Source organism: Odocoileus virginianus, chromosome 16 (assembly GCF_023699985.2).
Source record: "Odocoileus virginianus isolate 20LAN1187 ecotype Illinois chromosome 16, Ovbor_1.2, whole genome shotgun sequence".
NCBI classification, from domain to species: Eukaryota; Metazoa; Chordata; class Mammalia; order Artiodactyla; family Cervidae; genus Odocoileus; species Odocoileus virginianus.
This window is the reverse complement of record NC_069689.1, coordinates 51099089-51119705: the sequence shown is the minus strand read 5'-3', so window position 1 is coordinate 51119705 and position 20617 is coordinate 51099089. Positions and strand designations below refer to the sequence as shown.

General features: G+C 40.8%; 1 protein-coding gene across 5 annotated transcripts in view; it reads left to right on the top strand.

The window, feature by feature from the left end:
- Positions 1-20617, top strand: part of CHD2 (chromodomain helicase DNA binding protein 2) — a 111912-nt gene that overhangs the window by 21034 nt on the left and 70261 nt on the right. For 4 of the 5 annotated variants that reach the window (XM_020872709.2, XM_020872699.2, XM_020872717.2 and 1 more), the window contains 10 exons: positions 822-908; positions 2534-2595; positions 9150-9254; positions 12040-12180; positions 13767-13900; positions 14596-14821; positions 16208-16308; positions 17192-17236; positions 17386-17564; positions 19482-19606. In XM_020872709.2, the coding sequence (XP_020728368.2) occupies positions 822-908; positions 2534-2595; positions 9150-9254; positions 12040-12180; positions 13767-13900; positions 14596-14821; positions 16208-16308; positions 17192-17236; positions 17386-17564; positions 19482-19606 (1205 nt within the window). The remainder of the gene's footprint in view (positions 1-821; positions 909-2533; positions 2596-9149; positions 9255-12039; positions 12181-13766; positions 13901-14595; positions 14822-16207; positions 16309-17191; positions 17237-17385; positions 17565-19481; positions 19607-20617) is intronic. The other variant, XM_020872729.2, reaches the window with a different exon arrangement.

Here is a 20617-nt window from a genome sequence, read left to right as displayed (position 1 = left end):
TGACTTTCACTTCACTTCATTCACACACAACATACTTATCAGTCGTTACCTGTGGGAAGATGAGTGAGGCTGGGGGTTAGACGAATCAGGGAGAAAAGGGGGGCCTTTTGTATCTTTCCTTTTGATTTGTTAATTTGAGTCTTTTAAAGTGAAAGGAGGATTATTTGGGGAGATACACACTCCATAGAAAGAGTGTAGGCCATCTTGGAAGGCAGGAGAGGCCAAAACCGGGTCTTAGAGGCAAAGAATTAAGTATTGGTAGAGAGTACAATGAAGTGTGCTGGGGAGGGGTGCCGGTGGGTCTCATTCTGAGAACTTAAGGCTGAGTGTTCGAAATGCTTAACTTTGACTGTATCTGGTATGTTACACATCCTGAGGAATTTTTAAATATATGCAAGTAAACGGATTCTTACTTAACAAGAGTTGGTGGTGGGGCTTCAGATGAGTCTTATGCAGTCAAAGCTGAAACTGAAAGCATTAGGGACTTAAAATTCATAAGTAAATATTATTTTAGTGGAAGCAGTTCTCTTATGTCTCCATATTATTCAACTGTAAGTTTATATTTTGACAGTGGGTAAGCAACGTACTTTCTAGTTTAATGGCCATGTAGTGACGAAGAGGCATTGTCACAACTTTAATGAGTTCTAGGGTAATATGCTTTATTCTTTTTAAAGATGGTCGTTTATTGTCTCATTAAACAAAACAACCCCTTTGATATATAGTTATTTGAATTCACTTAAATTGAAATATATGTTCCAATAATGTAAATAGTAAATGGGAGTCAAGAAAAAAGATTCATGTGTAGTCTGTTAATTTTACAGATGTGGGAAGAATATCCTGATGTTTATGGGGTTAGGCGGTCAAACCGAAGCAGACAAGAACCATCACGATTTAATATTAAGGAGGAGGTAAGAAAAAACAATGTTTTAAGGGGATATGTTCACACTCCTTATCTTACCTCATCCTTTCTGACTCTGGTTTGTATTACCATGAACTTCAGGCATGGGAGTTAAGTGACTGGAAAGCAAGTTTCTTAAACCTTGTAATACAGCAGGAAAAGCCACATGTGGCTTTAAAAAAAAATTACCAGAAAGATCATGTCAGTGTATGCTTTAGTAGAGTATTATATAAAACTGCCCTTGAATTTTTGTTTGTTTGTTTCTCATAGTGCAGTTGATTATAGCAAGAAGTTTACTTTTTAAAACATCGAGTTTGTAAATTCTAGATTTTGTTAGCTGGGTCACTAAGCAAAGGTGACAAAGGAAATAGCTTCAGATTTACTGCTGAGAAAAGGAGAGTGTGCTTAAGTAATTATTTTACTTTACCTAAATTGTTAAAATTTGCTTTCTGAGTTCATTTTTAATGTGCAATATAAAATATTGAATACCTATTTAGTTTCTGATGAAATTTTCTGAGACTGAATAGATTGATGATTTTAAAAATTAGTGTTACATGTTGGATTTTGTTGTCTCTATAGTATCAGACCTTTCCTCAGTTTGTGTGAAGTTTCTGGGGAAATCCTCTGTTTTATTCTGTGTTAGGTTTATAGACTACATTCTGAAGAGGTGTTCTTTGGTCTCTCAGTGAAATGTCCTCTCTGCATTCTTTGGAGGACTTTGTTGTTCTTAACTATGTAGTGTCCTACTGATAACAGTTAAATATTAGTAGCCAAAGGTTAATGAGTTTGGGGCAGTAAGTATACTTTAAAAATGTGATTGACCATTACACATGCATAGCATTTATCATGTTTTATTTTGAGTGACCTCTGAGCTGGTTAACCTTAGTTAGCTTTCTTTTTCCATGTTTGTTATAACCAAGCACATGGTTTGTAAACCTTTTCCCTTTTGTATATAAATTAACACATTGTCGGTAGGTCACAGGACCAACAGAAATGGGAGTATTTTGCCGATTGGTTTAACACGTGGGAAGAAGAGTTGTTTAGATATCCGTGACTGGAATCCCTTGGTCTGCTGCTGTCAGCAGAGTACTGCTGGCTCGTGGTTGAACAAGCGCTTTATTGAGTCTGAAATGAAACAGGTTCACAGTCACCTCCTTTAAAGGCATGCTAAATGTTGTGTGGCATTTTCGTGCCTGACATTCTATATCAGCACCCAGTATGGTTGCCATTAGACATGGGTCTTTTAAAATGTGTATTAGTTAAAATTAGGTAAAATGAAAAGTCCATTCCTGAGTTACACCAGCCACATTTCAGGGGCTCAGTCACATGTGACTGCTGGCTGTTCAGTGGGCCATTGTAGATACAGGACGTCTCCTTCATCACAAAATTTTATTAGACTATGTTCTTTCAGAAGTCAAGCTGAAAGAAATACTTCTTGGTGTTACAGGTAACTCAGCAACAAGAGACAGATTAATTTTCAAAACGAAAGAGTGAACACCACTAAACAGAGGCTTGGGTGTCTTTCTGTTTGAAAGCTCATTATTGAGTAATGTTGCATTGTGGAACTGGGGTTCATGTTGTCCCTGAGAACTGTGAACTAAAGTCTGTGATGTTTTTCCCCTTCACACCCTGAAGGCAAGTAGCGGGTCTGAGAGTGGGAGCCCAAAGAGAAGAGGCCAGAGGCAGCTGAAAAAACAGTAAGTCTTTCCTGGGGTAGTACTCACTTGGGGAATTTGGAGCATGCAGCTGTTTCTTAGACTGCCTTCCTTACGTCTGTAGTGCACCCTGAGCCCCAGAGTCCGCTTCTGTCTCTTGCTATCTCGGCGTCCTGTCTGTCTGAATCTGCTGCAGCAGCAGTGGTATTTGAAGTTTTTAGTTTTTCAAATGTTAAATGTTGGGCTGCTTTTCAGGGCACACCACAGCTGTTCCATCTGATTTGCCCTATCAGCCCCATTATTTTTTTTTTCTTAAAAATGTGCACAAATCCCAAACATACAGGCATTTGGTGTTCTGTTCCAGTTAAGCAAGGAACACATTTAGATTGGCTGTTTTTCCTGTTCCTTTGTTCTCTGTGTTGGCGTGATAAAATTATATTGATTGGACACCCATTTTAATATGAAATACATTATTGTGTCCATGTAGTTTTACTGTTGACAGTTCATAAGCAAGAAAATTTTAATTATGAGGTTAATGTGAAATCCCTTTATGATATGGATTATATATTTGTTATTGTAAAACTTTAAAAATACTTACGGTAAAAAAAAAATTTGACTTTTTTTTGAGAAATTATTCAGTCTTTATGGGGTGGAATGTATGAATCCCTTTGACAAACTGAATTCTACAGCCTGTCTTCTCAGAAAAATACTCAAAACCCTGCACACAAATTCAGGGGTTTCCCGTGGTTAACAGCTGTCCTTGGCTCTCGTTGAAAGTCCCAGTTATAGCCTCTCTGTTTTAAAGTATTAGTAATCCTTAACTTGGGCTTCCCTAGAAGCTCAGCTGGTAAAGAATCTGCCTGCAATGCAGAAGACCCCAGGTCAGTTCCTGGGTCAGGAAGATCCCTGGGAGAAGGGATCGGCTACCTGCTCCAGTGTTCATGGGCTTCCCTGGTGGCTCAGAGAGTAAAGAAGCCGGAATCCATCTGCAGTGTGGGAGACCTGGGTTTGAGCCCTGGGTTGGGAAGATCCCTAGAGGAGGGCATGGCAACCCACTCCAGTGTTCTGGCCTGGAGAATCCCATGGACAGAGGAGCCTGGTGGGCTATAGAGTCCATGGGGTTGCAAAGAGTCAGACATGACTGAGTGACTAAACACAGCATAATTCTTAAGTATTTGGCCTGAGGCACAGTAATGTGACTCTTTACCCCATCTCTAAAATAGGGTAATACTTATTCTGGTAACCTAACAGAGTTATTAGAAACTATGCTAAGTCATCGTATTTAATTTTGCCCTGCCTAGAGGGCATACAATTTCTATTTGTGTTTTAAATATTTCATTAGAGTTGCAGAAATGATAAGTGTAGGCAAGCCCCTGCCTCGTGGCAGCTCAGAAAGCTCTATCCCTGTCCCAGGGCCTGCTCAGGAGATCTCAGTTTCCCTGGCTAAAGGCTTTGGAGGCTTTTTGGGAAGTCCATGCATGTGTTTTTTCCTCCACTGTCTGGCAACATTCTGCTGGTCCATTGGCAGGAATCTAAATGTACTGTATGTGAAAACCTGAACCCCTGATTTTTTGTTTGGCCACTCTCCATGTGGGATCTTAGTTCCTGACCAGGGATTGAACCTGTCATCACTGGAGTGGGAGCGTAGAGGCTTGAGCATTGAAGCACTAGCGGAAGTCCCTGAACACCTCATTTATGTAGCTTCGTTCAGGTGTGAGAAGCCCTACAGCTTTCAGCCCCTGTGTGATACATCGGACTTGCTATTTTGACTGATTTCTGTATTTGCTTTTCCCTCTCCTTTCAATCCTGAGAACTCTGCAAAATTGGCAGCTCTCAGAGGCCCTTGTGACCGTTCTTTGCCCGAGTGGAACCTTTCCACTCCTTGTCGGGAAGGGGGAGAGGGTGTGTCTGCTGTGAGGCTGCTGGTCTACTCCTGGGCTCTTCCTTAGGAACTCACCATAAGTGGAGGGTCTCCTCGTGCCTCTTTGTCTGGGCGCTGGGCTGGCCTCACGTCATGCCCTCCTCTGGGCATCTGGAGGGCACTGGGATTTGTGGAGAGCTCTTCTCCTGAGTCGATTTAGTTAGTAACATGGTTTAGAGGAGGTCCTGCAGCTGCTGAGACCCAGGTCACGAGAGACTGCACTGCTGGGCCCTCTGTGATCTCAGCAAGAACGACAGCCTAGTGTGTGTGCACATGGACTTCAGAACTGAGCGAGACGCACTCGGGAGTGGAAATTTTGACATATTAGCACAGGGCAATGTTTCTCCGAAACCCTGCAGGTTGTATCACAGATTTTAAAGTTTTTAAAAGGAACCATTTTTTCAACTTTTGGGGGGGATTAAGTTCAAACAATTGAAAAATTTTAAGGGTAAGAGCAGTACAAGGAATACCTGTATACTGAGATTCACCATCGCGTACTGTTTTTGCCCCATTTGCTTTATCATTGTGAGAGTTCTCTTTAGGTATGTTTATGTATACACACAAGGTAATATTTTTTCTGAGCCATTTCAGACTTTCATACATCATGGTCTTTCACCCCCAAATTCTAAATGTGTATTTTCCAAGAATAAGGATATTCTCTTTTGTAAGCAAAATATAATTTCAAGGTAAATAGATTTAACATTGCTACAATACCATTGTCTAATTTAGATTCCAGTTTGCTCATTCAGCTCACCAATGTCGCTTATAGTATTTTTCCACCCCCAGTACAGAATCCAGTCTCAGGTTAAATATTGTATTAGTTGTCAGGTTTCATTAGTTTGGAGCACTTTCACAGACTTTCTTTGCTTTTGTGATATTGACACTTTAAGGACTACAGTCTTAGAAGGGACTAACTCCACTGGAGTCATGTGAGTTAGCATTTTAAAAGCTTAGAGGAGGAAAACATTTTTTAAATTAATTGGCAATTCTTTATGGTCTAACTCTCACATCCGTACATGACTACTGGAAAAACCATAACTTTGACTATACGGACCTTTGTTGTCAGAGAGCTGTCTCTGCTTTTTAATACTCTGTCTAGGTTTGTCATAGCTTTTCTTCCAAAGAGCAAGCATCTTTTAATTTCATGGCTGTAGTCACTGTCCACAGTGATTTTTGGAGCCCAAGAAAAAAAAATCTGTCACTGCTTCCACCTTTTTTCCATCTGTTTGCCATGAAGTGATGGGACTGGATGCTATGATCTTGGCTTTTGAATGTTGAGTTTTAAGCCAGCTTTTTCACTCCTCTTTTACCTTCATTAAGAAGCTCTTTAGTTCCTTTTCGCTTTCTGCTGATAGAGTGGTATCATCTACATATCAGGTTGTTGATACTTCTCCCAGCAGTCTTGATTCCAGCTTGTGATTCATCTGGTCTGGCATTTCTCATGATGTACTCTGCATAGAGGTTAAGTAAACAGGGTGACAACATATAACTAACATACTCCTTTCCCAAGTTTGAACCAGTCCATTGTTCCATGTCCAGTTCTAACTTGCTTCTTGACCTGCATACAGGTTTCTCAGGAGGCAGGTAAGGCAGTCCCTATTCATGCTGTCCTGATTTGTGAAATGTTGGGTAGGATTTCTGATGACTCATTACAGTCCCAGTAGTGTTGAGCTCCACTGAACAGTGATTCTAGAACCCTCTCTTCCACCTTGAATTTTATTTATTTTTTTTTTCCACCTGGAATTTTAAAAATGATTTTATCTGTAATCATTTGAAGTTATTCTCCTGAGATTATAGTTGTTTCTTCCTTTCCAGTGCTGTGAAGTGGAAGTCTGTCACAGTACTCTGACACAGCAAGAGAGAGTCCTTGTTAGAACAGATTTATCCTCTTCATAGAGACTTACTTGACTGAAAATCAGTGCTGTTAAAGCAGTTGATTCCCTGTTTTCCTTTTCTGCCTTCTAAAGTGTAAGAGAAAGGAGTTCCTTTCTTTGAGCTCTCAAAGACAGTTAATTAGGAAGCCTCAGTAGCTCTTGGCCAGATTTTAGGCTTATTTTATTTTAAAATGGCTTTTGTTCCTTCCCTTCTTTATAGTTGTTTAGATTTGATTTTTCCCAGTAAAGAAAAATCAAAAGGAATCCACTTTTTCCCAGGAAAGAAAGAAAATTATACTAGTTAACTTGCATTCTGACTTTTTCCAATCTATTTATATGGCCTTGAGGCCTTAGCAGTCAAATCTTAGTATTTTTCTCTCCCAGTTACCAAAATTTTGGCCAAAGTTCGATTGATTCCCATTTAGGGAATCCCACTGGTGGCTTCTTAGAATTGGATCTGGCAATTCAAGTCTTCTTTAACATGAAAAATATTTTAATCATGATCTCATATTTGAGACTTCTTTTTGTAGCCCAGCTTATAATGTACAGCTTAGTCAGGGAGTCTTCCTGATATAGTCTACATTATTTGAGAAGCCAGCAAACTAGGGTTGGATGTTGGTTTCACCTTTTGGAGAGCCCGTGTTGGGGCAGTAGTCTGTTAGTAATTGATTTGCCCTTTTCACTTCACCTCTTACTCAGAATTAACAGTATTGCTGGTCCTAACTTGCTCCCTCCCCCACCATTCTTGAAAAATAAAATGAAAATTGAAATAATCCACTAATTTCAGATAACACATACATAAAACTCCTTTCAACCTTTTAAGCCTCTTAACTGTTCAGCTCCTCCCGGAATGGTCTTCAGTGGGTTCTGGTGAGAGTAGCAGAAATGTGGGTTTGACATATACCAAACAGCTTGTTCCTGCTGGGTTTGAGTTTCCCTCTCAAACCAAGGACTTGGTTTGAGAGAGGACTTTGTACCAGTTGGTTGGCTATTTTTGTACCTTCTTATATTGGGAGATTCAAAGTCCTCTTGGTTATCTGTACATCTACAAATCTGCAATTTAACTGGAAAACTCTTAACATCCATTCTCTCAGTATCTACTGCCATTTTAGTCTCTAAAATTGTTGAAGTGGACCTCATTAGCTACTCTGATATAACACTCTCAGTTCCTGGCAGAGTTAGAGAAATTATGAATAATACTTGGTTGTAGAGCTTTCTCATCTCTTCTGTTCTCCATTAGGTCTTAACGTGCATGTCCTTTCAAGCTTGTTTCCTATGAAACCAGCTCTTCAGTTTGACTGTGTAAGCTCCTTCTAAGGGGTAAATAAACTGTTCTAGACTTGGCCAAGGAAGGCTAGATCCTTAGGTATCAGTCTCCCCATTGCTGGAGACATCTTTTTTTCCTCCTGTCCATCACCATCTATTCCTTGGATCCTTTAGAACACATTTATTGTATGAGACTCTAGGAAAGGAGAATAAGGCAGGTGCCCAAAGTATGGTTTGCTTTAAAGAGGGAGGGATGGATATTAGGTAATAATAGTAGACCTTGATGTTTTACCAGTCACCTTCCGTAAGCACCCTACTTGTCTGACAGACTGATAGGATTCATTCTTTGTACCTTTATTTAACAAAGATGTATCTGCACTTGCCTGCCCTTGTGTCAGTAGAACTTGAGTAATGTACATGGAAGTGCTCTATGACCTTTTCATGGAAGGCTTGAGAACGTTTTCTTTCCTGGTGTTTCCACTGAATCAAGTGTAGGACTGTTGAGAAAGGTTGTTCCACTATTACTTTGACTTATTTTTCCATTAAGAATAATTGACTTGACTTTGCAATTAGCATAACCTCATTTTCTATACAGAGGCCAGAGGCACAGTGGTAATTGTTTTGTTAGAGAGAAACCCTAAACCCAGGTTCTTGCCTGTTGAGTTTTTTGTTTCCCTAGATGTTTTGTGACCAGTTGCTGTTCTATGTGTTCTTTCTTCCCTGCAGGTGAGGAATGAGCTGAGCTCCTGTGATTTTTTTTTTTTTTTTAGTTTTCAAGTAAACTTCAGGAACTGTTGGGAGAGCAGGGCACCTATAGGGTGTGGCTCTCCTTCGACATCTGTTATCTTGATGAGCAGAAGAACACTACTGTGTTTAGGGATTACTAGAACTACTTTATCAGCTGGGTAGGTTAATTAGTAGGTGGTAGGTTTATCGTTAATAGCAAAATTTCAGGGATTGTTTAATCAGCATATTCTGAAGACCTTAAAATAGCTAGTGTTGTGCCCAGAGAACGCTCTCAGTAGTATCAGCATCATCTGAATTTGGTAACATTCAGGTTTTTAGGCCTCAGGTTAGACCTCAATCAGAAACAGGCTATGGCCCAGAAATCTCTTTCAGCAAATCCTTTATATAGTTCTGATCCATACTAAAATTTGAAAACTTCTGATCTAGTATATATTATAGCTTCAGTCTGGTCAATGATAGTAGTAAATAAAAATAGAATATTAGAGAATTGGCAACAAATTTTTTTTTTTTCAGAATAAATAATTAAAAAAAAAAAAATACAGCCTTAGCTTCATCATTTATTTTGATACCAGATACAAAGTAGGGATAGATATTACACATCCCAGGAAGGAGCACAACCAAAATTTGGAGCTAAAACAAATCTTTTAGCTTAATACCTAAAATATACATGTTCTGCCTTTTTTGGCTCTTCTGCTTGAAATTGGTTTTGCCAGATTCTTCAAGCAAAACAATCTAGAGGAATTCTTTTAGAAAAAAAAAAAAAATTTTTGCTTTGCTTTTGATCACAGAGAAAAATGGAAACGGGAGCTCTCAGAAGATGAACAGGAGCAAGGCACCAGTGCAGAGAGCGAACCAGAGCAAACAGTGAAAGCCAGAAGACCTGTCCCCAGAAGGTGCAGTGTTTGCTTGCACGTCTCTGCCTCTGGCTGAGCTTAGTCTGTGTCAGGTTGAGGAGGATGCTGTAGTGCTGGCATGAGGGCCTCGGTTGACAAGCTGCGGTGTCTTGTGACTCTGGATTCTGAATGCCTGGTTAGCTTCTTGCCCGTCTGCATCGTTAGCAAGTAGTTACATGACTGAGCTACTTATGGATTTTGTGTGTTTGCACAGTACATAGCTAGAGAAGTGAATCTTGCTGTTTCATATTCCAGGTGGACTGGTTATGAGGAACAAATACCTCTTCCACTCTTAAAAAAAAGCTCTCTGTGTATTTGACCAGGGTACAGGTTCTTTTGGGGAGAACTAAGTTTTCCTACGTTTAATTGGCTGATTGAAACGTACTCGACTGTTTATTACCCTGTTCGTATGATCTATATAACATTAAGCAGAGAATCTGTGCAGAGATGGAAGTAGGTGGGGGTGGGAGGAAACTGGTAATTTCTGATCAGACAAATGGCAACAAAAGGTACTGGTGATGGGGGGAGGAAGACAGGAGGCAGCGAGGCCCCAGGAAGATTTTTCTCCTTGCAGTATTGGGATGGGGTTGGCAAATATTGTCTTTGGGCCAAATCCCACTCCCCACCTATTTTTATGTGGCCTGTGAGCTCAACACAGCTTGTTTTTAAAAGTTTTTTTGATGTGGACCATTTTTAAAGTCTTTATTGAATTTGTTAAAATATTGCTTCTGTTTTTATGCTTTGATATTTTTTGACCACAAGGCATGTGGGATCCTAGCTCCCCGACCAGGGTTCTGCATTGGAAGGCCAAGTCCAACCACTGGACTACTGGAGAAGTCCCTCAGTATAGCTTCTGGTGAACATTTGTAGTTTCGTGATAAGGAACACTAAATTTGAACCCTAATTAAGTGAAATGCTATCCCTTCAAAAAGAATTCTGTTCTTCTCATTAGTAGATGTTTTATCACGAAAAATGTACTTGATCATTATTATTTTATTTTGAATTTTTTCAGTAAAATATTTGTTGAAATTTATTTTCTTTTGTTACGTAAGTACCTATGTGGTAGCCTCAACTTTGCCTCTTGTCTGAGAAAGTAAAAAATATTTATCCTCTGGCCGTTTACAGCAGAAGTATTTGCCTATCCCTGGCTTAGAATGTTGTACCTGCCCCCTCACCTTCCACCCCTGTAGGGACATTCATTAGTAGGTGTTTTCTCCTTTCATCTGAGTTTCAGCTCTCAGCCCTGGAATCCACTCTAGTTCTGTCTTCTAGATTTTACCCATCTTTTATTGACTCTCTGGTCATCTGTCTGTGTAGTGTAGGTTACAGCAAGTATGAGAGAAAGAGGTGGCTGTGGTTGTGAGTTTCCGAAGCGTCTTTCTCCTCTCACCTTCTCACCGCTGCGGGAGTACTTGATTTCCTTGTGAGAACTCCTGTCTGTGGCTCTCAGTCTCTGCTGCAGGGGAGGCGCCGCCCGCGGAGGGCCGGTCTCAGCTCTGCCTGTGGTCTGTGGCAGAGCACAGTCTCTCAGCTAGTCTCCCAGGTGTCTTTTACGTACATGGAAGAAAAAAATACGTGTAGTTATTTCTTGTCCTTTACTTCTTTATACAGATGATAACATTCCATGCATCTTCTCCTGCATTTTTCTTTCATTATCTCTCGGAAATCTTTCTTTACCAATGCACAAGAAACTCCTCCCTCCATAGTTTTTTATGGTTGCATGGTATTCTGTTTTCAGACCCTGATGCTGGGAAAGATTGAAGGCAAAAGGAGAATGGGGTGACAGAGGATGAGATGGTTAGATAGCATCACTGATTCAAGGGACATGAATTTGAGCAAACTCTGGGAGATACTGGAAGACAGGAGCCTGGTGTGCTGCAATCCATGGGTTGCAGAAAAGTCGGATGTAACTTAGTGACTGAACAACAACAACAAGTATTCTGTCGTTGAACTAGTTCCCACTTGATGGCCATTCAGTTTCTCTAATTTTTTGCTACTGCAAATACCACATTGAGTACTTTACAGTGCCTGTATCAGTTTATCTGTTTGTATCTTTTACTTATTCCCAGAAGTAAAATGGTTACATTAGTAACTTTGGTAGATATTCCAAATTGCCCAGAAAAGAGCTGCTGTCAGCCACAGGCTGTGTATGTATGTTTATGTCAGGTGGTCCTGAGGAGCAGTTGAGAATCCTTGCCAGAGAACCCACAGTGCAGCCCTCCCTTCATCCTCACCAGGAATGGGTCCCGGGACCCTTGTGTTAAATAGATGCCAGAATCTGCAGGTGTCAAGTCCCTTCCTGATATGAAATTCTGTGCGGTCGTATTTCAGTGTAGACTAGGCCTCTCCTCCCGTGTACTTTTAGTCATCTGTTGACTACTTTTAATACCTGCTGCAATGTTAATACTATGTAAATAGCTGCTAATGGTCAGCAGTTTCAAAATTTTCATTTGGGAACTTTGTGGACTTTATTTCCCCCCAAATAAGTTTTTGATCCATGGTTGGCTGAGTCCGTGGATGTGGAACCTGCAGTTACAGTGGACCGACAGTATCTCTTCTAAATGACTGGAGGGTATCAGCAGTAGAACCATTTTCATGTTTCTAGTGAAGCAGATTTCTCATGAACTAGAATCTCATGGAACAGGACCTAGGAATATTCATGTTTTAACATTCCCTTGGTTAATCTCTACTATGAGCCCTGCTCTGGGAAGTACAGTTATATAGATTGAAAGTAGACACCAAATGATGAAGTAAGGACTTGGCCATTTTTCCTTCTCTCATTTAGAACAGTGCCCAAACCTCGTGTTAAAAAGCAACCTAAGACTCAGCGTGGAAAGAGGAAAAAGCAAGACTCTTCTGATGATGAGGATGAAGATGATGAAGCTCCCAAAAGGCAGACGCGCCGCAGAGCAGCTAAAAATGTGAGGTAGGTGATGTCCCAGAAGGGTTTCACTAGTGAGAGGAAGGGTCACAGTGTAACTGGCTAGAGCTTGGTTTTAATAAGTCCAGGATCAGGCATTTGACAGGTGAAAATAATGACCTGTGTCTTGAGATTGTATTCAGAAAGGTTCTTTCAAAAAGAATGGTCCTGGCCAATAGGAAAATGGAAATAATAGTGATAACTCATATCAAGCCTTCATTCCTATGAAGATAACTACTTCAATTCAAGTTCACGTTTCCTTGAGTGGTAGTGACTTTATCTTCATTTCATACCATTTTTTTGGACTTCCCTGGCAGCCCAGTGGTTGAGACTCCTTGCTTCTAATGCATGGGGTATGGGTTCGATCCCTGGTTGGAAAAATAAGGTCCCACATGCCCTGTGGTGTGGCCAAGAAAATAACAAAAATAAAAGTATAACACTGTTTTTTAGGAAAGACATTTGGGTTGCAGTCTTACTTTTGAATTGCACTTTCAATCAGATAAATTCCTTTGAGTTTCAGCTTATATAGTGTTGGACTTTCCTTGTAGCTCAGCTGGTAAAGAATCTGCCTTCAATGCGGAAGACTTGGGTTCAATCCCTGAGTTGGGAAGATCCCCTGGAGAAGGAAAAGGCTACCCACTTTAGTATTCTGACCTGGAGAATTCCCTAGACTGTATAGACCATGGGGTCGCAAGCAGTTGGATATGACTGAGAATCTTTCACTTTCACTTTCTTTATATAATGTTACCTGGATGTAATAATCTATTAAGGTTATGATAGTGTATGAAGCATTAATAGAAAATGAAATAAAGGAAATGATACAAAACATACATATTTTACTTTATACCAGTCACAGGGCATTTAATTTCATTTTAGAGGGTACATAGTTTTCTTTTGGTTTACCTAAAGATGGTGAACCTGAATCCTGAAGTTATTAATAACCTGTTCAATGAATCCAGTTAATAATTTGAAAGCTAAGACTAGGCTTTGAATATATTAATGTATTGCTTAGCACTTTTTCCTCCTACAGCTAGCTGTACTGCGTCCAGCATTGTGTTTTTCTCTTTTGTAACTCCTAAACCCTTCGTTGTTAGTATAATATATGATAGAAGGTTATGTTTTAATATTTTTTGTACCAGGAAGCATGCTCAGTGACTTGAAGGCTTAAATTTCATATTCTTGTTACTGGGAGACAAAATGCAGGGTTGATGCATTAATCTCAGAACCAATTTTTTCATTAGGCAATTTTTTTCATTATGCATTTTCTTTCTTTGTAGTTGTTTCCTTGTTTATACATAGTAATGATGTCGTTAAATGAAAACATAAGAATGTCCTTGTAGTTTTCTGTGTCTTGCTTACAAAAATCATTTTAGTCAGTTTTTATTTTGAAATATGAGTTAGCCTTCCTGCATCTATGAACATGCAGTGATACTTTGAGCAGGAACAGAAGATGAGCTTTGAGCCCACTTCATCGTGGCTGATCTGCCAGACACCATGTTGGAGCCAAAGGGGTTGTCCTTATGATCTTACGTGTGGTGATTTTGGGTCTGAAAAGATAGTTTCTTATTTATTCCGCATTATTCCTCATGCAGTTACAAAGAAGACGATGACTTTGAGACTGACTCAGATGACCTCATTGAAATGACTGGAGAAGGAGTTGATGAACAGCAGGATAATAGTGAAACTATTGAAAAGGTCTTAGATTCAAGGCTGGGAAAGAAAGGAGGTATGCAAAGACAGTACTTCATTCTTGCTATAGATGGCAACAAGTGTTAGGGCCAGGAACGCAAATGTTTAAGTAGGAATGGATTTAAGGATCATTGTTGCCTCAGGCACAAGGAACAGCTTACTTTTTTCTGACTTTCTTATTTCCACCTGTGACCACGGACTCTTCCCTGTGGCCTTAGCTTTTAGCTCCTTGAGTTACTTCTGCTTCTCTTTTGTTTCTGCTTGAATGCTTCTTCTGCCTTGTCTATCTCCTTAGCCTGCGTCAGGGGCTTCTTGCCACCTTTGTGGCTAGACGTGGTTCCTGCTGCCACTTCCCTGCCATTGGAAGCTGGCAAATTACTTTTTCTCTCTGCTCAGAAAGGCCCAAATTTTATGTATTTAGCCTGAGTTAGTAGGGACCAAAACAAAAGGATGTTGCTGTTCCATTTTTATTGTGTTTGAGCACAAAGATTTCTTTGATTTCACCAGCAAATTTTAGAATGTTTAGATGGGAAAAATTGGGTTTGCATCTCGAAAACATTTGAAATTGCTGGGCATGTTCATTCTGTATTGTTTGTGAATTTCTGCATATTTGAAGACAAAGGATTTTGGTACTTCATCCAAAAAGAGACTCTTTAGACAACGGTGTATTTGGGAAGCTTTTCAGGGTCTGGTTTCATAGATTTCTTAAAATTTAACTGAATCTGTTTGCAGCCACTGGAGCTTCTACTACTGTATATGCAGTCGAAGCTAATGGAGACCCTAGTAGCGACTTTGACCCTGAAAAGGACGAAGGCGAAGTCCAGTACCTCATCAAGTGGAAGGGCTGGTCATATATCCACAGCACATGGGAGAGTGAAGAGTCCTTACAGCAACAGAAAGTGAAGGGTCTAAAAAAACTGGAGAACTTCAAGAAGAAAGAGGATGAAATCAAGCAGTGGTACGTTTCCTGTCCCGGGTAAAAGATACACGTGCAGCCTGGGGGAAGGGAGGGCTTTTAAATAGTCCATGGAGAGCGTGACTGTCTAGAACATGAAATTCTGCTTCTGTCACCTGAATGAACGTGGAGGCATCCATGGTTACCTTTTATAAAACTGTGACCTGACGATAATACATATTTTCATGTATAGCCAGGAAGTCTGTAGAGTTCAATAACAACAACTAATTTATGGGGCGTTTTTCAGACCTGATCTCGTCGTCAGTCCTCACAGTAAGCCTGTGATATTTGTACAGTGTTATTTGTTGGCAGAGTGAGCTGCAGAGCAGCTCTGGGGGCTCCGAATTGGGGCTCCCGCAGCCTGAGTCCACGGCTCACGTCCTTAAGCACCTGGTACTTTCTTTGGTTGTGGTGGTGTGGCCTGGATGTCAGGAGTTTCGTGTGCTAGAGAACTCTCTGGGGTATGGTATACTTAAAACTGATCTTGGTTTTACAGTTTACAGAAATGAGGTGACAGGAGTGTTCTGAAACTGTGATCACCTTGTGGCTTTTAGCTTGCTTACAGCTTTGAATGTGCCAGGTTGTATGGGAAACGTGGGGCCACACTACATACACCCCTAAACTGACTAGTAAATAAGAAGTGTAAGTTCCCCCAGGGACACACGTTTCAGTATCATGTGATCAGGTTATTTAGTGTTAGGAATTAGGGATAAATGGGTTCCAATTCCTGTTTTATTACTGTGCAGAATATGCTGTTTCAGTAAATCAGATACTTTTTTCCTTTGAGTCAAAAACGAAAATATGTATCTCTGAGGTATGTGTAGTTTGGAGAGCAATTATTAGAATTTTGAAAGTCCTTGAAAGTTATAGTAGTATTTAATTTCAAGTTGCTGGTGTTTTATAACTGAGAATAATTGGTTTTCTAAAAATGTCACATTTAATCACTCCTAAAGCCCATCATATATGAAAAAAAGACATCTTTTCTTATAAATCTGAGTTTTATTGACCTTGTCTGTTAAGATATATGAATTTATCACAGATCACATGAATTCATCACACAAAATATTTATTTTTAGGTTTCTTTATAAACAGGCCACATCAGCAAGAACAGCTCGTGTGTCCTGTAAGTCTGAGGTTTCAGTGTTTCAGTGTAAAATAAGTCTTATATGTTTTTCTGGGCTTCCCTGGTGGCTCAGATGGTAAAAAAATAAGTCTTACATGTTTTTCTTAAAATCTTTGGCCTAATTATTAGTACAAGATTACTAAAGGGACATATGAAAGTAAAGACTAAGTTTCCTTTACTATTTTGACTTTGCGTTGATAGATGAGTACAGATAGATGAGTACAGATCTAATTAGCATGTATTTTTCCTGTTTGACTTCTGGCCAGGTTAGGGAAGGTTTCTCCTGAAGATGTGGAATATTTCAACTGCCAACAAGAGCTGGCCTCGGAGCTGAACAAACAGTATCAGATCGTAGAAAGAGTAATAGGTAAGTACAGGGAAACTCATTTAAGCAGTGTTGAAGTTCCAGGGATAAAAGAACTTTCTCTTTTGGGAGTAATGTATAGATACTAAAAAATGAATTTTTTAGAGAATAGTCAGATGTCTAGATTTATTTTGAAGGAAAAGCTAACAAGACTTGCTGGTAGATTTGGAGGTGGGGGACGACAGAGGTGGCAAGGGTGGTGCCAGTATTCTTGACCTGAGCAAACAGGAGATTGGAGGTACCATTTACTGAAATAGCAAGATTAAGGGGAGAGAAGTCAAGAGCTTAGTTTGTCAGTTTGATATACTTTGCAGTCATTTAAGTGGATAGTATTGTGAAGGCTGTAGAGTGGGTGAATCTGGAGTTTAGAACTCGGTCTTAGCTGGAGATTGAAACTTGAGAATTTATCTGTGTGTAGATAGTATTTAAAGCCTATGGTTTAATGAGATCATTAAGGAATGTATATATACATGGTGAGAGCAGTCTGAGGGCATGCCAGCTTTTGGAAGTCGGGAAGAAACCGGCCGAGGAGAGTAAGAAAGGCCCGCCAGTGAGATGGCAGCCAGGGGCAGGCGTGTCAAGCACCAGGAGACTCACGGAGCTTGGGCAGCAGGTGGCGTTGCCAGTCGAGGAGGCCTGGGACTTGGTCCTTCAGCTTGGCAGTAGGCCTGGCACTAGGGAGATGAATCCATGGGGTGGTGGGGCTGCAGGTGGAGAGGGTAGACAGAGAAATGGGGCCAGAGGGGGTCGTGAGAAGAACACGGCTGTCTCTTTTTTATGTTTTTAAGATGTGAGATAGAGTATATTTGTACTCTTCCTCACAGGACCTAAAATGTCACTATATTCTTGGTTTTGTGATAACTTACCTAATTTTCCATTTATTTAGCTGTGAAGACAAGCAAATCTACACTGGGTCAAACAGACTTTCCAGGTAAGTGAGAGATCTTGTTTATAAATATTGTCTTAAGAGCAATTTCATGCTTTGCCACGTGGTGTTGCCTTGGTTACACATAAAACAGAATGTCACCCCTCTCCTTTAATTGGCAGTTGCTGATCTGTAAATTTTTGTATGTGAAATAGCTCATAGTCGGAAGCCGGCCCCTTCCAACGAACCTGAGTATCTATGCAAGTGGATGGGACTGCCCTATTCAGAGTGCAGCTGGGAAGATGAAGCCCTGATCGGAAAGAAATTCCAGAGCTGCATTGACAGCTTCCACAGTCGCAACAACTCAAAAACCATCCCCACAAGGGAATGCAAGGTGTGCTGACTGCTGGCTTTTGAGTTTTCAGGGGAAAGGTGTACTGCTGAAAGGGTCTGGTCACACACATAGATGTTGGGAAAAGAAAAGACTACAGAAGTAAATGACGATTCTCATGTTGAAGTGGAAGATGACCTCATCTTGGTATCAAAGGAAAATCATTAAAACAGGAGAGGAGGACGTGTTGTATAATGGCTTTACCAACTCATTTCATCTTATTATTTACACATTTAGATATATCTAGTTCAGAGATATTGTGGAGACTCCTTGAAAGAATTAAAGCACTTTAAAGAGAAGTGGTGGGAAAGGGAAGTGTCTCTGTATTCTACAAAAGACAAGGGTCTGTACAGGGTCTCTTATTTGCTACACTGGCTGCACAGATCCTTGTCTTTTGTTGCTGTTTATTCCCTGTGTAAAGTGGAATGCTTGGGTCCTCAGTAATAAAAGTGTATGTAAGACATGGCCTGTTTGTCCAAGAGGCTGTCATTCAGATTCATGGCACCAAACCTGCACCCGTGAAAAGCGGTGCGCCACTGAAGGTCAGTGAGTGTGATGCTGTGTCCAGGGGTAGAAGTCAGTGAGCCACAGGCATCACTGAAGGGATTTTAAAACTAGAGGAAGTTGTGGTACATGAACTGCCCTGCGCTTGAGAATAGACTGAACTGGTTAGACAAGATAAAAGGGCCCAGGTTATTGCCCTCTCGTGAAAGATACTAAGAGAAGGATGTTCTCATAATGTAGTTGGGGAACCACCAGGCCTTGGGGTTGGAAGAGGGAGGTGATATTGACACATCAAAGTGTGTATGTCATGAATACCTAGGAGGATATGTTGACTATAGTGGGTATTGATAAGCCTACCCTCTTGAGCAGAGCAGCAGGACAGAAATAGTATTTCATTTAGAAAGCTTAATCTAATGACTGTGTGTTGGAGACTCCAGAGTAAGTAGTTAAAGCCAGAAGGTCTGACCGGGAAGATGTAGAATAAGCCCTTGAAGGGACGGTTGGTGTGAGGATGACGGAAGTAGCGGTTGAGGGGTCAGACGGGAGAAGCTTTGTGAGGAGACTTGGCAGGAGCAGACCGCTGGTTTCCAGTGGGTGCGACTGAGGCATCTGATTCTGTTGACTGCCAGCTGCTCACAGAGGAGAGCTGAAACAATAATTACCCTATCAAACACTCTTTAATAGGGCACTCATTCCAGAGAGTGCTCACATTCAGAGAAATGCTCCCTGCAGAAAAGGCTTCTGTGGGCAAATCACTTTGGGACGCACTCCTGTGAGCTTCTCCTGTAAGCTCACGGCATCCACAAGTTTGGTAGACTCTGAAGAGTCACAAGCCATGGGATGTATGTAACTTTTTAACCCAGTGTTTCCCAAACTGATTTGGCTGTAGAATCCACATTTTGTGCAAACTGTGGAGACGTGGTTTTACTAGACCGCCAAATCTTCACACCTCTGGAGGTGAGAGCAGAGTCTTTTCCTTCGGAAAGCCGGACTCACAGAGTTGGGGCTTCAAGGGAGGTGGGCTGCATTTCAGCATTTACAAATGCTGAAAATTTACAAATGCATAGACAGACTTTCCCAGAGGCATTGTTCTGTGCTGTCATAGAGTAAGGTAACGCCAAGAGGAAAATAGGCGACTCACTGCTCTACTGTAGAGGGGATGCTGAGTAATGATGTTCACACACTTACTTCAGGAAAGGAGCAATAACTAACATAATCTCGGGCCGCAGTCTGGCTTTGGGGATGTAGACAACGATGCAGAAACTCATGGTGGGTTGGGTGTGGTTGGTGATACAGATGTGAAATGTCAATTCTTATGTTTTAGTGTAGAGCGCAGAAATCATGGCTAGCATTTTAATAGATGAACAGGAAGAAGGTTTTCTTCACACCTGGTCTTTGTTCCATTCTGCATTTCAGGCCCTGAAGCAGAGACCACGATTTGTGGCTTTAAAGAAACAACCGGCATATTTAGGAGGAGAGAATCTGGAGCTCCGAGATTATCAGCTGGAAGGTCTCAACTGGCTTGCTCACTCCTGGTGCAAGTACGTAGAAGACTATGTCTGATGTTTTCTCTACTGTTCCTGGCTGTTTAAGATTGTTAGATGCAAAGAATTACTCCTTTTTATTCCCTTCTTCAGGGGATCTTCCCAACCGAGGGATTGAATTTGGGTCTTCTGCATTGCAGGCAGATTCTTTACCATCTGAGCCACCAGGGAAGCCCCATTGTATATTATTATCATTCTTTGTCACTATGTCTTGTCCAACTCTTTTGGGATACCATGGACTGTAGCCCACCAGGCTCTTCTATCCATGGGATTTTCTAGAATACTGGAGTGGGTTGCCATTTCCTTCTCTCAGGGATCATCCTGATCCAGAGATCAAACACATGTCTCCTGGATTGGTTTAGTTATTGGGAGGGTAATAGACAGCGACCTGTGTCATACTATGTTATTCGTGAGCACAAATAGCAAGGTAATTTGCCCAAATCTTTGGTGTGGAAGGAATTGTTCTAAGATGAGAGAAGATCTCTAATTTACATACTGGTACTAAAGAGTCTTGTGATTCCCCTGCTCCCCAATTGCTGTACAGGCCATCCCATTTAGAGAGTTTTCTGACAGTTGAACTTGTGAAATTATCCTTCAGTTTTTGTAATCAGATTACCATAGTCTTGGGATAAAAGAAGAAAGAGAGATGAGACAATGAGGTTTAAAGGTACTTTGAGACTGTACATTGCAGGTTCAAGTATTCCCTAGTTATTGTGCGTTAGGAACCCATGTAGGCCTTGAGAATTTAATAGTGAAGCAAGACAAGACAGGATTTCCCTGTCCTCATAGAACATGCAGGGTGAAAAGTACCTTTTTAAACCCCCTCAAGGCGTTTTATTTGCATATATGTATTACATCCCTTGAAAAAGAATCCAAAGGTTCCCCTCCTGTGTTTTCATCTTGCTTCTTCATGGTCCATGATGCCCACTGAGGTTGTTGGTACAATGAAACCAGACTGACGAGATGGGAGCAGGTCATTCTGCCATTTTTCTAGGTCTTTCAGTTGCA